Source organism: Callorhinchus milii, unplaced genomic scaffold, assembly GCF_018977255.1.
Source record: "Callorhinchus milii isolate IMCB2004 unplaced genomic scaffold, IMCB_Cmil_1.0 Scaffold28, whole genome shotgun sequence".
NCBI classification, from domain to species: Eukaryota; Metazoa; Chordata; class Chondrichthyes; order Chimaeriformes; family Callorhinchidae; genus Callorhinchus; species Callorhinchus milii.
Genome location: NW_024704769.1, coordinates 253,133 through 270,286, shown reverse-complemented (window position 1 = coordinate 270,286; position 17,154 = coordinate 253,133). Strand labels below are relative to the sequence as shown.

Genomic DNA, 17,154 nt, shown 5'->3' with positions numbered 1-17,154 from the left:
ATAAAATATCAAGTTTCTTTCCAGAGCAACCGAGACAAACATCCCGGCTTCATGCACGAGTCACTACCTTATATTACGATATTGTGAGACAGTAAACTTCAGAATGGCACTACTTACCAACAAATGATATTTACACAGTGCCTTTCATATTGGGAGGACGTCTCAAAGTCCTGACTAATTGAAATGGAAATTAATTTGCTCAAATCCGCTCTCCTGTTCTCTCCCCCACAATTATTATTTTATTATTATTATTATAGTGCTGTGTGCTCCCATACCTGGGAACTCACCTGTTTCTGTGTGTGTGTGTGTGTGACCTTGTTTGTGTTCCGCTGAGTGTGTGTGTGTCTCCATCTGGGAACTCCATCCCACAGTCCCTCCCCATCGCCTCCTCTCCCTTTGCCTTCTTCAAGACCCATCTCAAGACGCTCTCTGTGCCTTCAGGCACCCTCCTTCACCCTGTCCTCCCCCTTCACCCCCCCACCCCTGCCCGCCACGTCTCTCCGATCCCAACCCCCAGCTCGGGTGCAAACCCCTGAATGTCCAGCGCCTTGAGGTGTCCTCCCAACATGAAAGGCAGGCACCACGTAGATGCAATTTGTGGTCATTATAAATGATGCTGGGCTCAGCCTAGCAGTGCGATCAAGCTTCACATCAGAGGCTTTGAGCTGCCAGTCTTGGCTGAAACTCCAGTGGAGTCCTGGGGGGAACAGCCCTGCAATTTCACAGCTAATGTCTTTTGAATGTCCATTAGACAAACTTCTCGTCCGTTGCTGTCCTCGTGGACATGAAAGAATCCGTTGCGCTATGGGGAAAGTAGCATGTTCACAGACAAAACACACAGTCACTACACTTTACAACAATAACCCGTGAAGTACTCTGGGATGTTTCGATGCCTTTTGGGGGGGGGGCTATTATCGGGCTCGGGATTACCTTAACATCGATGGTTTGGTGGGAAGAGTAAGTTTCATTTGTTTTTAAAGATTAATTTCACTTCCGATTAAATATATATATTTAAGATAAAAAACGGAATTCTACAGAGCCAGAGGGAGCAGCTGATGCTCACTGCTGCCTTGTCTTTACCAGAGCCCTCGCCTCGCAAGCGAGAGGGCCTGGGTTCGATTCCCAGCCAGGGCGAAACCTTAGGCAAGTTTCCTAAAACAGGGTGAAATCTTTCCTTCCTCCACACACACGCTTCTGTTTATCAGCATTAAGTAGGAACCCAGTTGTTAGCAGATTGGCCGATCGCGTTTTCGGGTGTAATAATCCCTTCAAAATAATTTAAAAATAATAATAATTTGGTTGCTTGATCCACGACTGTTTGTGGGGACGCTGCTGTGCGCAATTGGCTGCTGCGTTTTGCCCACAAAATACACAGTTGATTTCCTTTTGTATCAAAGACGTGATAAGGCGCTGTATCAAATGCAAGTATTATTATTATTATACAACATACGCGGGGAAGTGATGCCCTTATTTCGACGTGTCTATAAGTTAAGCGGACAATAATAAAATACAATTAAATTAAACTAAAAAAAAGTTCCCCACGAATATAAAATATCTTCTTAAGAGGTTGTTCAGCAAAGTGTCCCTCTCTTCCTAGAGATGAAAGTTCCTTTGCCTGTTGTGTTGTGTTGTCTTCTGATGGCAATGTAGAGCCGGTTGTACGTCACGTGGCCAGCACTGTGCATTATGCTCCCTCTCACACTCCTGCACAGGGACGAAAGGCAAAAGAATTGGTGACTCACAAGGACGTAAGGAATTCTAGACGAAAAAATGACCAAGGTCCATCCAGTTTGCCTTCCACCTTCCTGCCCCTCGCGTGTATAAATGCACTCACTTCACAGCTGTTTGTTGGACATTGGCTTCCATGTTTACCCATAAATATACAGTCACTACACTTGATTCCCTACATCACTTAACAGTGGCGGAGCCAGGCGGAGGGGGAAGGTGACCATAGGCACGATCAAGGAGGGTTATCTTCAAGCGCGACCTGAAAATGGGGAGAGAGAGAAAAGGGGGGGCAAAGCGGAGGGATTGAGAGGTAGAGTTCCACAGCTTTGGGGCGTAATGGCTGAAAGCATAGCCACGATGGTGGAGCGGAGGGTTGAAGGCGGGGGACAAGGAGGAGGCCGGAGCTAGTCGGCTGGGGGCAGTGAGTGAGTATGTGACTGTGTGAGTGAGTGAGTGTGTGAGTGAGTGAGAGTGAGTGACTGTGAGTGAGCGAGTAAGTGAGTGAGTGAGTGAGATGTGAGTATGTAAGTGAGTGAGTGAGTGAGTGAGTGAGATGTGTGTGAGTGAGATGTGTGTGAGTGAGTGAGATGTGAGTGAGTGAGTGAGTGAGTGAGATGTGAGTGAGTGAGTGAGTGAGTGAGTGAGTGAGTGAGTGAGTGAGTGAGTGAGTGAGTGAGTGAGTGAGTGAGTGAGTGAGTGAGTGAGTGAGTGAGTGAGTGAGTGAGTGAGTGAGTGAGTGAGTGAGTGAGTGAGAGCGAGGTTGACTTGCCTGTGTCACTGTGACTGCCTCCTGCTCCGCTCTTCAGGAGACTGATTTCGTGGCGAGAGAACAGTGTTTGGCAGAATTCGCATTTCCTGCGCTTTCGACAGCAGCTGCGGAACATCAGTGGGTATTAATAACAACAATAAAACAATAATCTTTGCATTTGAAATATCTTGAAATTACATCTTCGAGACATCTAAACCGCCCACAAAATATATAATCACTATAGTCCCTTTACAGTGTATCCTGTGAAGCGCTTTGAGACGTCTTGTAGACGTGATAAGCCGCTGTATCAAACCGAGGATTATTATTATTATTTATTCTTTGATTTGCACACGGTCAACTCAAGCTGCTAACCTTTGCCCACGGGCTGTTAAGCCGACTCGCAAGTTAAGCCGACTGAAAAGATCGCCAACTTCAAAGCGACTGAGTGCTTCGCTGTTTGACGATAGGAAGTCGGTCTGGGAAGCAGTGTGTCCTTCGACCAAACCCCAACAGGACAATAGGAACTCAGGAGCTTCGGAGAGCAACATCTGCTGTAAGTGGCTCCTCTTTGATGTGGTGTCTTCTGTCGGTGTTGAATTACCTGGTGGAGCTTTCTACAAAAGGAAATACCGTCTTGCCTTCAACTTAGGATTCCTCAGGGAGTCGGGGACGGGGGGGTGGTGGGGGGGGGGGAGAGATGTGGGGGGGAAAGAGGAGAGGTCGATAGCATAATTGACTCACTGCACTCACCTCACCCCCGCGTCCACCCCACCCCCCCCCCACTCACCACCCCATAGAAATCTTCCCCGTCAGCAAACTGCCTATTATATCACATCAAAAGCAACCATGATTTGTGAACTCATTCACTTACTCTGATCAGGCGTTTTGCTCAATGTCTCGCTGAACCCGTCAGATTAAACAGATTTCTCGGTTTCCCCCGAGAAGGGGCAATGGGGGGGGCAATGGTGGGGGGGGTGGGGGTAGTGGGGGGGTTATCAGTTACCAAAAGGTGTGTGACCTTAGAGTCAGGGAATAACATGGATGAAATTCTCAGAGTGATAGGATCTGGAATTCTTAGACAAGATGGGAAGGAGGGTTTGGGGAGGGGCCTTAGGGGGTGGGGCAGGTTGGGGAGGGGCCTTGAGGGTGGAGAAAGTTGGGGAGGGGCTTTGGGGGTGCAAGGTTGGGTGTTTGGGGCAGATGTGGGCGGGGCAATTGGAGAAGGGTTTGGTAGGTTGAGTTTGGGGCTGGGATGGTTGGCGGTGAGATGTTTGGAGGCGGGGTTGGGGGTTGGGGTGGGGTAGTTGGGAGGTAGGGTTTTGTGCCACAAGACATTGCGTGAGCCTTTTTCCGATATTAAATTGCTGTCTAGTCACTGAGAACAATAGTAATAATCCTGGCATTTGAGATGTCTCAAAGCGCTTCATAGGATACACTGTAAAGTCCAGTGACTGTGTATTTCGTGGGCGAGAACGGGAGGATGGGCTTAGATGATTTGTAACTCTCACGTAACTCTCTGTGAACTTACTGTATTAAGACGCAAACTGCGATCAGAAGGACTGACACGACTATAGACACCACAACTAAAGTTGCGATTGTTTGCTGCTTCTGATTAGTTGCGACCACCGCCAGGAGGTCCGCGTGTTCACACCGAATCCCGATAAACCCCGAGTGGCATCTGGAAAAACACAGAAAAACAAGTCACACAAACACTCACACCACCATCCACCCCAAGCTCATCGGCAGAACCCGACCCGGCCTGGCTGATAGGCAGGACCTGGAAGGGCCGACCAGTCACTGGGTGGGGCTGGGAGTCGATACCCTCAGCTCCTGTTAACCCCATAGCCAAAGCCCTAACTAACGGGGAGGGGGGTCCTAGCTGGACAAGTAGCGGGAAAGCTTGGCCAGACAGCGACATCAATGGCCGAGCTATGTGTAGGCTTAGCTGGATAGACCCCAGCAGTTACCCCAACACACACTCTGGGCTCCCCCCAAACCTTGGCTCTTGCCAACCTGTGCCTAATACGCTCCGGAATTATGTAAACAGGGGGCGTCCCTCCAGGGAGAGAGAGAGAGAGTGCATTCCATTCCAACAATGGGACCTTTTGAGAGTGAGGTGTGAGTGTTTTTTGGGGGCCGAGAGAGGGGTGGGTGGGGGAGAGGGAGAGGGGTATTTATTTGCCTTGTGTATCTGTGTGAAAAGGACAGGATACAGTACATAGGTAGTTTGGGACACTTGCGCAGCCAGAGACCAACTGGATGACCCTGGGTGTTTTTTCACTGGCATTCCTTGTGCTCCTATGTGTTGCGCACTCACATGCAAGCTGGCGTCTCCTCCTGCACCAGAAAGCGACACGATCCGTGGAAGCAGAACTGCCGGTGGCTGTCAGGGCAGTCGGAAAAGTGTGAGCGCACAGCGGCGGCTACAGGGGCACCTGCAACAGGACCAAGAGAAATAACAGCCGTCCTGCGCTTTCACCCGGTCTCCCACTGCGTCCGGTAAACCACACAAGTCGTATCTTTATAAATTGTATAATAATAATAATGATAATAATCCTTGTATTGATACAGCGCCTTATCACGTCTTCGAGGCGTCTCAAAGCTCTTCACAGGCTAGACCGTAAAGTGTAGTGACTGTGTATTTTGCGGGCGAAAGGCGGCAGCCAATTGCGGACAGCAGCGTTCCCACAAACAGTTGTGGGTTGAGCGACCAAATTTATTATTATTATTATTTTTCTTGAAGCTGATGGCAGCACAGCCCGGCCCGGCTCAACGGCAGGACCTGGAAGGGCCGACCAGCCACTGGGGGCAGGGAATCCTCCTATTAACCCTGCAAGGGACAACCGGCAGGTGGTCTTAGCGGGACAAGCAGGTTTGGAGACTCTTAAACACGGTGATGGCTTTCAGTGTGTGTCAGACACCCAGCTGACAAAACAATTTTTTTCAAAAATAGCACAGCTGAGCCCAAATTACAGTTGTAGATGAATTAACGTGGAATTAATGGCTTTGCTTGGAGTTAAGGCAGGACCTTCATTGTTCCAGAACAAGTCACCGCTCATGGGCGTAACACAACATTCGAAAGGAATTAGGTCATTCGAAAGAGAGAGGAGTAACGAGGAGAGAGCAGGGAATTGGGATTAGAGTAAAAGTCTCAGTGGGTGATGATCGTTAGTAGGAAGAATCATGGAATCTTACAGCACGGAAGGAGGCCATTCGGCCCATTGGGCCTGTGCCGGCTCTTTGAAAAAGCTTCTCAACTAGTCCCACTCCTCCGCTCTTACCCCAACTAGTCCCACTCCCCCGCTCTTACCCCAACTAGTCCCACTCCCCTGCTCTTACCCCAACTAGTCCCACTCCCCTGCTCTTACCCCAACTAGTCTCACTCCCCTGCTCTTACCCCAACTAGTCCCACTCCCCCACTCTTACCCCAACTAGTCCCACTCCCCCACTCCTACCTATCCAATTCCCTTTTGAAAACTACTTTCAGGAATGTTTTTTTCATCCCCCTGTGCTGGGAAATCTCTGACCGATAAACAGATCATCACTTTTAATTCATAGATTCATAGAATGTTACAGCACAGAAGGAGGCCATTCGGCCCATCGAGTCTGTGTCGCTCTTTGACAGAGCATCACTTTCACTAACCCCAATCACCAGCTTTCTCCCCATAACCCGACAAACCCGTCTTCCCCCGATACCTGTCCAGTTCTCTCTTAAAAGCTGTTATCGAATCGGACTTCACTGCCCTTTCAAGCAGATCATTCCATATAATGGTATAAAAGCACAGTTCTATGATTACTGTCCGCAATTGGCTGTCGCGTTTCACCCACAAAATATACTGTCCATTCTGTGAAGCGCTTTGAGACGTCTCAAAGACGTGATAAGGCTCTGTATCAAATGCAAGGATTATTATTATTATAATTATTATGAGCCAAGCTGGGGGTTGGGATCAGGGAGTGGGTGGGAGGGCAGGGAGGGTGGGGGTAGGAGGGTGACTGAATGCGCGGTCGAAGAGGAGGGTCTCGAGACGGGCCTTGAAAGAGGCAAGGGAGGAGGCGAGGCGGAGGGACTGTGGAATGGAGTTGCAGAGGATGGGGGCAGAGAGGCTGAAGGCCTGACGGCTGATGGGGGAGCAGGCTGGTCAGGGGACATGGAGCCTGCTGAGCGGAGGGAGTGGACAGGTTGAAATATTTATAGACTAAAGCCCATCAGTTTTGCCTGGTGGAGCTTCTAGTTAATCCAATGATTCCAGCAGGACTTGGAGTGGTGTAAGACAGCTCAAATGCCCTTTCAAACGCACTTGATGAACACGGAACAGATGAGCGCAGATCACAGCAGAGAGGGATTGGTGACGTCTTTACTCATTTTAATGAAGTGTTGAGTTTATCCCTAGAGTTTTAATTGACTCCCAGAATAGTTCCTACTTCGCTTTGAATTAATCCGGTCTGTGTAAGCTCTGTTTAGCAGATAAAACCATCTCACCAGATGGAAGGCGAGTATTTCCAACAGGGATGGAGAATATTGGTTGGGATTAAATAATCTGATAAATTGATAGGACATGGTTCCCCAGTTCAATTAAAATTCATCGTCATGCTGTTTACTGCACAAATCCCTTCACTCCCTCAGACCTCCTTAACTCTCCGATCTGCTTACCCCCCCCACTCCACCACCCACTGCCTCCGCTCCGCTGGCTCCGGCCTCCTGTTCATCCCTCGTCCCCTCCGCTCCACCATCAGTGGCTGTGCCTTCAGCTACTATGCCCCCGAAACTCTGTCACTCTCTCCCCCTCCCTCCCCAACTTCAAATCCCACCTAACCACCTTCCTTTTTGTTCAGGGGACGCTGCTGGGTGCAATTGGCTGCCACGTTTCGCCCATAAAACACACAGTCACTACACTTTACAGTGTATCCTGTGAAGCGCTTTGAGACGTCTCGAAGACGTGATGAGGTGCTGTATCAAATGCCAGGATTATTATTATTATCTTTTCCCTTACTTTCTCAAGAACAGAAAACTGTTCCTATTTACACTCACTCACACAGACAGTTTAATCTGCCAATGAAGTTGCCCCATTATAGAGAAGGAAATTCTTGAATAAATGACATTGAGGTCTTAAAACGAGAGAAAAACTGCTCGGAAAATGAAACTTACCTGTCAATGTTGAGGTTGTGTTCTCCACAGCATTGCAAACAACTAGGACACCTGCCAAGAGAGATCGTAAATATACTGTTAACAAGGCTCTGAGCTTAATAATAATAATAATAACCCTAGGATTTGATACAGCGCCTCATCACGTCCTTGAGTCATCTCAAAGCACTTCACAGGATCCACTGCAAAGTGAATTGACTGTGTGTTTTGTGGGCGAAACACGGCAACCAATTGCGCACAGCAGCGTCCCCACAAACAGCCGCGGATTGAGTGACCAAATTATTATTATTATATACTTTGGGGGGAAAATCAGTCAATAAAAAAAATCAATACACAAATGTGGGAGTAAAGGCAGTGAGTGGGATTGATGGACTTGTCTATCTTGTGAAATTCTAGGAAGTAAAATTCACTGTTTTCACCAAACACGTTTTCTTAAATGCAGTTAAGGAACATAACACCAACAACAACAATTTGCATTTACCCCTTCTCTTGCCAGCCTGCGCCTAATACTTTCCGGAATTAGGTAAACAGGGTGTGTCCCTCCAGGGAGAGAGAGAGAGAGTGCACATTCCATTCCACACAAGGCGAAACTTCAGTGTGGACATGACATATTCATATTTAAGCCTTAATCTTGTGCAATTCTGTAGCTCAGTGGTTAGAGGCCTCGCCTCGCAAGTGAGAGGACCCGGGTTTGATTCCTGGGCGGGTAAAACTTCAGGCAAGTTTCCTTACTCCACACACACACGCGCCTCTGGTTACCGGCAGTCGGTAGGAACCCGGTTGTTAGTCGATTGGTGGTTGCTTTTCCGGGGGGGAATAACCACTTCAAAAAAAAGAATAAATTGGTCACTGAATCTATGGCTGTTTGTGGGGACGCTGCTGTGCGCAATTGGCTTCCGCATTTCGCCCACAAAATACACAGTCACTACACTTTACGGTGTATCCTGTGAAGAGCTTTGAGATGTCTTGAAGATGTGATGAGGCGCTGGGTCAAATGCGAGGATTATTATTATTATTATTATTGGAGACATTTCAAGGATGGGGCATAAATCCTGTAGGAAGGGATTATTACCCCCGGAAAGCGATCCGCCAATCGACTAACAACCGGGATCCACTGACTGCCGGTAAACAGAGGCGCGCGTGTGTGTGTGGAGTAAGGAAACTTGCCCAACAGTTCGACCTGGCAGGAATCAAACCTGGGTCCTCTCGCTTGCGAGGTGAGTGCTCTAACCACTGAGCTGCAGAACTGCACAATAATCTTAGGATGGCTTCAAAGAGTTAACTTGATTCCTTTTGTCAGCACCTGTTCCACTTACACCACTGTCTGTTCTCACCACTGATCTCCTGACTCAAAGCACAAGGGTATAGGGACCAATCTATAGATTGGTTACCGTTGCACCTGGATATAAACGTGTCTGGCAGCAATCACAAGGCATTAATCTACTCACCAGGTTCCAGTGGCACCAGATGCTGCAAGAACAAAGCTCCGAGGGTTTACAATGGCATTTGAGCTCCAGGGATTTCAGACCTTTGAAGTTAGGCCTAAATTGTGATCGTGTAGTGTAATGAACACCAGTTTGGTTTGAAGGTGAGTGAGGCATCAGCTATAGCTCATTTTATTGGTTCTCATTGCCACTCAGAATCATATAGTGATAATAATAATCCTGGCATTTGACACAGCGCCTTAACACATCGTCGAGACGTCTCAAAGCGCTTCACAGGATATACAGTAAAGTGTAGTGACTGTATTGTGGGCGAAACGCACAGCCAATTGCGCACAGCAGCGTCCCCACAAAGATAGTTTTGAAGGGATTATTACCCCCAGAAAAACGATTGGCCAATCGACTAACAATCGGGTACCTACTGATCGCTGGTAAACACAGGCGTGTGTGTGTGTGTGTGTGTGTGTGGTGGGGGGGGGAGTAAGGAAACTTCCCCAACGTTTTGGCCTGACCTGACCCGCCCGGGAATCAAACCCGGGTCCTCTCACTTGCGAGGCGAGGGCTCTAACCCCTGAGCTACAGGACTCCACAAAACATAACATAACATTGCCAATTGAAAGCTCCAGTGGGAGTATCATATCATAGAATCACACGGCACAGAAGGCCATTCAGCCCATCGTGTCTGTGCCGTCTCTTTGAAAGAGCTTCTGCGCTCTCCCCATAGCCCTGATCAACCCCACTCCCCACTCTCCCCATAGCCCTGATCAACCCCACTCCCCACTCTCCCCATATCCCTGATCAACCCCACTCCCCCCCCCATAGCCCTGATCAACCCCACTCCCCCTCTCCCCAAAGCCCTGATCAACCCCACTCCCCACTCTCCCCATAGCCCTGATCAACCCCACTCCCCACTCTCCCCATAGCCCTGATCAACCCCACTCCCCACTCTCCCCATAGCCCTGATCAACCCCACTCCCCCCCATAGCCCTGATCAACCCCACTCCCCCGCTCCCCATAGCCCTGATCAACCCCACTCCCCGCTCCCCCATATCCCTGATCAACCCCACTCCCCTCCCTCCCCCTCCCCCCTCCCCCCTGATCAACCCCACTCCCCCTCTCTCCCCATAGCCCTGATCAACCCCACTCCCCCTCTCTCCCCATAGCCCTGATCAACCCCACTCCCCGCTCTCTCCCCATAGCCCTGATCAACCCCACTCCCCAGCTCTCTCCCCATAGCCCTGATCAACCCCACTCCCCTGCTCTCTCCCCAAGCCCTGATCAACCCCACTCCCCTGATCTCTCCCCATAGCCCTGATCAACCCCACTCTCTCCCCATAGCCCTGATCAACCCCACTCCCCTGCTCTCTCCCCAGAGCCCTGATCAACCCCACTCTCTCCCCATAGCCCTGATCAACCCCACTCCCCACTCTCCCCATATCCCTGATCAACCCCACTCCCCACTCTCCCCATATCCCTGATCAACCCCACTCCCCCGCTCCCCATATCCCTGATCAACCCCACTCCCCCGCTCTCTCCCCATAGCCCTGATCAACCCCACTCCCCCGTTCTCTCCCCATAGCCCTGATCAACCCCACTTCCCCCACTCTCTCCCCAGAGCCCTGATCAACGCCACTCCCCCTCTCCCCATAACCCTGATCAACCTCACTTCCCCGCTCTCTCCCCAGAGCCCTGATCAACCCCACTCTCTCCCCATAGCCCTGATCAACCCCACTCCCCTGCTCTCTCCCCATAGCCCTGATCAACCCCACTCCCCCGCTCTCTCCCCATAGCCCTGCAAACTTGTCCTCCCCAAACATCTGTCTGCTTCTCCCTTAAAAGTTGTTATCGAATGGTTCCCACCGGCCTTTCAGACAATGCATTCCAGATCCCAACAACTCGCTGTGTGGAAACATTTCTTCTCACCAAAACTGGTTCTTTTGGCAACTGCTTTAAATCTGTAAAGATTTGCTAATGATGCTCAGATACAGCCTTTCTGTAGCTGCCGTTCAGTTGGAAAATGTAATAATAACTTGCATTTATATAGTGCCCCTCACGCAGGATAGCGTCCCAGAGCGCTTAGGTGAGTTCAGGTAAGTTGCGAGATATGGTAGCTTTGTGGAGTCCTGTAGCTCAGGGGTTAGAGCCCTCGCCTTGCAAACGAGAGGACCTGGGTTCAATTCCCGGGCGGGTCAGGGTGAAACATTGGGCAAGTTTCCTTACTCTCCACCCCCCAACCCACCCACACCCCCCACACACACACATGCCTCTGTTTACCAAAAGTCAGTAGGAACCCGGTTGTTAGTTGATTGGGGGATCGCTTTTCCGGGGGTAATAATCCCTTCAAAAAAAAATAATAATTTTGTCAATCAAATCGCGGCTGTTTGTGGGACGCTGCTGTGCGCAATTGGCTGCCGCGTTTCGCCCACAAAATACACAGTCACTACACTTTACAGCATATTCTGTGAAGCGCTTTGAGTTTTGCAAGCTTCACAGCTGTTTTTCTGGGGGCAGAGATTGTGGTATTTGTGCCATTTCATAATCAACCAAAGGAACGCTGAAATGTTGCAAAATCCACCACAATATGTTTAATATTGCCTTTGGGCTGTTTGTGGGGACACTACTGTGTGCAATTTGCTTCCGTGTTTCACCCACAAAATATACAGTCAATTCACTTTACACTGTATCCTGTGAAGCGCTTTGAGACGTCTCGAAGACGTGATGAGGCGTTGTGTCAAATGCCGGGATTATTATTATTATTATCCCACCTACACATGAAAATTCCAGAGATAGATTGTTGGAATGGAACGTGATTACGGCTTTGGCTGTGGGGTGACCAGGAGCCGAGGGGGAGGATTCCCTGCCCCCAGTGACTGGTCGGCCCTTCCAGGTCCTGCTGATGGGGGCAGGGAATCCTGCAAAGCACTAACTAACTAACTAACTAACCAACTAACTAACTAATGGGGAGGGTGGTCCTCGCTGCCCCCACTGTCTTATTCTGTGCAAATCAAATTAATTTGCATGTAAATGGGGGGAAGCAGCGGGGATTAGCGGGGGCAGGTCTCGCGGGTCAGCGAGTTAGCATCACATAAACCAAATCATTCTGTGCCGTAATTTTGATTTTCAAAGGAAAGCAGAGACTTCACATCAATTAGAGCTGTGGCTGCTATGTTTAATAGATTCCCCAAACCACTGTGTTCCCTGTAATTGAAATCTTTTCAAGACTTCAAATCCTGTAATTTGATTTGAAATGAAGGAACCTGAGTGTATTCCACAGTCCTGAAGTGTTTTCACTTCATCCGAGTGTTAATTAATACGGCAGAGACTTGTGTTTCTACCGTCGCAGCCCGTGAGTCTAGTTTATTTTAACATTTAATAATAATAATCCTGGCATTCGACCCAGCGCCTCATCATATCTTCGAGACGTCTCAAAGCACTTCACAGGATACACTGTAAAGTGAATTAACTGTATTTTGTGGGCGAAACGCGGCAGCCAATTGTGCACAGCAGCGTCCCCACAAACAGCCCTCAACTGAGTGATCAAACCACTATTATTATAAATATATATATTTTTCGAGGGATTATTATCCCCCTGGAAAGGAGATTCGCCAACCAACTAACAACCGGGTTCCTACTTACTGCTGGTAAACAGAGGCGTGTTGAGAAACACACAGAAACTTGCCCAACGTTTCGTCTTGCACGCCCAGCCGGGAATCGAACCCAGGTCCTCTCTTGCTTGCGAGGCGAGTGCTCTAACCCCTGAGCTACAAGGCTCCAGATAAGGCAGATTGAGTCACAGACCAGGTGGAGATCGTGGCTGAGAAATCACAGTGAGGCGTACGTACATAAATAAGATACCCTACGCCTCGAATGAGGAATTGTTTGAGCGGAGAGCAAACACAAAGCTGATACCCACATTGTCAAAGTTTGCGGACGAGGGGTTTCTAAGTGAAATGGGGGTGAGGGGTTGGGGGAGGAAGGGGGGGAAATGCGAGCAAATGATAAAGGCGAGGAATAAATGCCGGCAAAGTGGTCATTTTCTTACCTGATATAACAAGAGCGACGTCCACACACAAAGTGAACATTGTACTGCGAGGCTCTCGGGTGCTGTGTGGAGGGTTGGGCTGCGTTCGGGGAGAGACAGACCAGAGACGAGAGGCATTTGTGACCTTCAAGGCAAAAAAAACCAGAAACGTACCATCCCACTCTTAAAGCTACAGTGCTCTGTCACCCACAAAACACAGCGTCATTCTGCTTTGCGGTGTATCCCACAAAGCGCTTTGAGGTGTCTCGATGACGTGATAAGGTGCTGTATTGAATGCAAGGATTATTATTATCTTTATTATTACTCAAAAACGTCAAAGATCTGGATAAAGTGCATCTGACCTAAAAATGTAAGTTGAGTTTTACCTCCGCGAGGCATCTCGACGACGTGATAAGGCACTGCATCGACTGCAAAGATTATTATTATTTATTATAGTTTAAATACTGTAGTTTAAATCCAGAGTGCTAAGATTTTCTGGAAATCTAGGAAATGAATTGGTTTCAGACAGGAACGTACCTCAATACCCTTCCTCACAAAATATACCCACAAAATAAACAGTTAATTCACTTTACAAAGAGCTTTGAGACATCTTGAAGACATGATGAGGTGCTGTATCAAACGCAAAGATTATTATTATTATCTTTGTTATTATAATAATTTGTTGGCATCATCTGGCTCTGGGCAGATTGTTTTTGGGTTTGAAGCAGCTAATTTACCGCCATAATAGACCGAGCAGCATTTAAAAGGCAACAAGAACAAATGACATTTACACACCGCCTTTCATGTCGGGAGGACGTCCCAAGGCACTGGACAGTCAGGGATTTGGACCCGAGCTGGGGGTTGGGATCAGGAGGGGTGGAGGGTGGGGAGGGTGGGGGTGGGAGGGTAACCAAAGGCACGGTCAAAGAGGAGGGTCTTGAGATGGGCCTTGAAGGAGACAAGTGGTGGGGGGGGGGGGAGAGGTGGAGGGATTACGGGATTGAGTTCAGGAGGGTGGGGGTAGAGATGCTGAAGTTCCAACCGCCATTGGTGGAGTGGGCGAGACAGGGGGACGTGAAGCAGGCGGAAGGAGAGGACCGGCTTGTAGCGGGTTAGGAGGTCACAGAGGGAGGGGGGAGCAAGACCCTTGAACCTGTGGATAATCAGCTACATTTATGGTATCACAACGATCACTCTTTGGGAGCGTATACGTGGAATGCAGAAGAGCCTGTTGGGATCCACAGATTACTCGATTTGACTGAATCCCCAGGCTTTTCTGTTGCCAGTGAAGGAATTCAACCCTTACAGTCCCCTTGGCTCAGGTTACAGTGGATGCAGCTCCGGCCATTGTTCTGATGCAAGTCGGGGGGGGGAGAGGGGAGTTTGGAGGGGTGTGGAGGGCAGAGAAGGTGGCCGAAGGCACGGTCAAGGTGGAGGGCGCCTTGCAGGTGGCAAGGCAGGGAGAGAGGCGGAGGGAATGTGGGATGGAGTTCCAAAGGGTGGGGGCAGAGAGTCTCAGAGCTCAACCTTAGATGTGATAATGACTACCAGTGATAATGATCATATCACATACAGTATTTTTCACCAATAACATATTAATGGCAAAGTTTATATTTGCAATGAAATGCCACATTGACCCTCCAGCGATGGACTTGTCTCACAGCGCCATCTGGCGATTTATTTACAGGCTTCACAAGACAAAACATTATATAATACACTCGCTCCTTCTCTTGATCCTTCAAGGCCCATCTCAAGACCCTCCTCTTCGGTCGTGCCTTCGCCCACGCTCCTATCCCCACCCTCCGTGCCCTCCACCCTTTCTCTGATGCCAACCCCCAGCTCGGGTCCAAGCCCCTGACTGTCCAGCGCCTTGGGACGCCTTGTAATTAATTGCTGCTGTTGTTTCCTTAGTATTTCAGTATTTCTGTAATCTACAGAGAACTGAATTTAAGAATTTTCCAATATCTGAAATTTGAAGAAGTCTATAATGATAATAATCTTCGCATTGACACAGCGCCTCATCACATCTTCGAGACGTCGCAAAGCGCTTCACGAGGTACACTGTAAAGTGAATTGACTGGATATTTGTGGGCAAATTGTGGCAGCCAATTGCGCACAGCAGCGTCCCACAAACAGGCGTGGATCCAGTGACCATATTATTAGTATTATTTTTCGAGGGATTATCCCCCAAAAAGTGATCCGCCAATCAACTAACAACCGGGTTCCTACTGACTGCTGGTAAACAGAGGCGCGCGTGTGTGTGTGTGCGTGTAGAGTAAGGAAACTTTCCCAATGTTTCGCCCGGACCCACCCGGGAATCAAACCCAGAACCTCTCGCTGGTGAGGCGAGTGCTCTAACCCCTGAGCTACAGGACTATACTGGAAATGTACAGTGCAAAGCCAAAATCACCGTGTAATCCTCTGGGCATCATTGAGAAACAAGTCAAATGTTTGGAAGCAAAACAAATCCATTTAATGATGACAGAGTACAGAATAATGTCAAACACACGGGGAGACCTTGGCTGCTGCCATTTTAAAATGAAATAAAATCACACAATTATTCCCCAACTTGCATTTCCCCGCAGGTCTCCTTGTTGCGAGGGGGAGTCGGGAGAACCAGAAAAGAAATTAAATTCTACTTATTACACTGTAACTAAAAGGAGGTAGTTACAAAGTGTGGTAAGAAATAATCAGGGCTTCTGATTTTTACTTTTAACAGATAAACGCAGCTAAAACACCCCTCGATACAACAAAAAAATCACTGTTTATAATAATAATAATCCTGGCATTTGATATAGCGCTTTATTACGTCTTCGAGATGTCTCAAAGTGCTTCACAGAATATACTGTAAAGTAGTGACTGTATATTTGGGGACGAAATATCCTATAAACAGTGATTTAATTTAGGGCTTAAAGGGTTGAATTATGAGGACAGGTTGCAGAAACCTTGTCTCTATTCCCTTGAGTTCAGAAGGTAGAGGGATGATCTGATTGAGGTTTTTTAAATAAAATAAGAAAAAGGAAAATTATATGAATAAAACACCAAAAAACAGAAGCCCTGGAAATAATTGTAATGAGGATAAATATCACTTTGTGTTCAAGTTTGATAAAATTAATTGTATTTAAAATACCAAATATATATGGATATTGAAGAGAGAGAATATGCAATGCTGAGCTCTTATGCACATTGGACAACAATTTGATGTGAAAGGCGCTATACAAATGTAATTTTGTATTGTATTTACATCAATCGTCTAAGCTTAAAATATCAGTGAATTACAGATGGAGCAATGGGACAGAAAGACAAAGAGGGGCCAGACACACCTCGTTCCTCATGGTAATAATAAATAATCTCTACAGTTGACATATTTGCCTTTAACATTATGTCTCAAAGTGCTTCACCAGTGACTATTGTCAAGTGTAGTGACTGTCTGTGTGTTTGTTGGCAATGTCCTACAAACAGTCACAACACAAATGAATGACTGATTTAATTGTTGGCCTGGACACTGGGAGAGAGACACTCTCTTCTCTTTTTCAATGATAATGATAATAAAAATCCTTGCATTTGATACAGCGCCTTATCACAGCTTCGAGACGCCTCAAAGCGCTTCACAGAATATAAAGTAAATTGACTGTGTATTTTGTGGGCAAAACGCAGCAGCCAATTGTGTACATTCGAGGATTGAAGTGACCAAATTATTATTGTTATTATTTTTGGAAGGAATTATTACCGCGCGGAAAAGTGATCCGCTAATTGACTAACAACCGGTTGCTGGGTAACCAATGCGCGTGTGTGGAGTAAAGAAAGTTGCGCTGCCCACCCGGGAATCAAACCCAGGTCTCTCGCTTGCAAGGCAAGAGCTCTAACCACTGAACTACAGGACTCTACATAGTGTATGAACAAATGACATTTACACAGAGCCTTTCATGTTGGGAAGACGTCCCAAGGCGCTGGACTGTCAGAGATTTGGACCCAAGCTGGGAGTTGGGATCAGGAGGGCAGGGAGGGTGGGGGGATAGGGAGGGTGGGGGGTAGGGAGGGTGGGGGGATAGGGAGGGTGGGGAGGTAGGGA

The 17,154-nt window shown here is 48.2% G+C and overlaps 1 protein-coding gene across 1 annotated transcript; it reads right to left on the bottom strand.

The window, feature by feature from the left end:
* Positions 1-1,415: 1,415 nt before the first annotated feature.
* On the bottom strand, positions 1,416-13,176 carry tgfa (transforming growth factor, alpha). Its single transcript, XM_042344545.1, has 6 exons — positions 13,104-13,176; positions 7,623-7,673; positions 4,794-4,911; positions 4,005-4,154; positions 2,498-2,601; positions 1,416-1,704 (listed from the first exon to the last, which is right to left on the bottom strand). Exons 1-6 carry the CDS (start codon positions 13,141-13,143, stop codon positions 1,697-1,699), a joined length of 471 nt encoding a protein of 156 aa, XP_042200479.1. The 5' UTR covers positions 13,144-13,176; the 3' UTR covers positions 1,416-1,696.
* Positions 13,177-17,154: the final 3,978 nt, after the last annotated feature.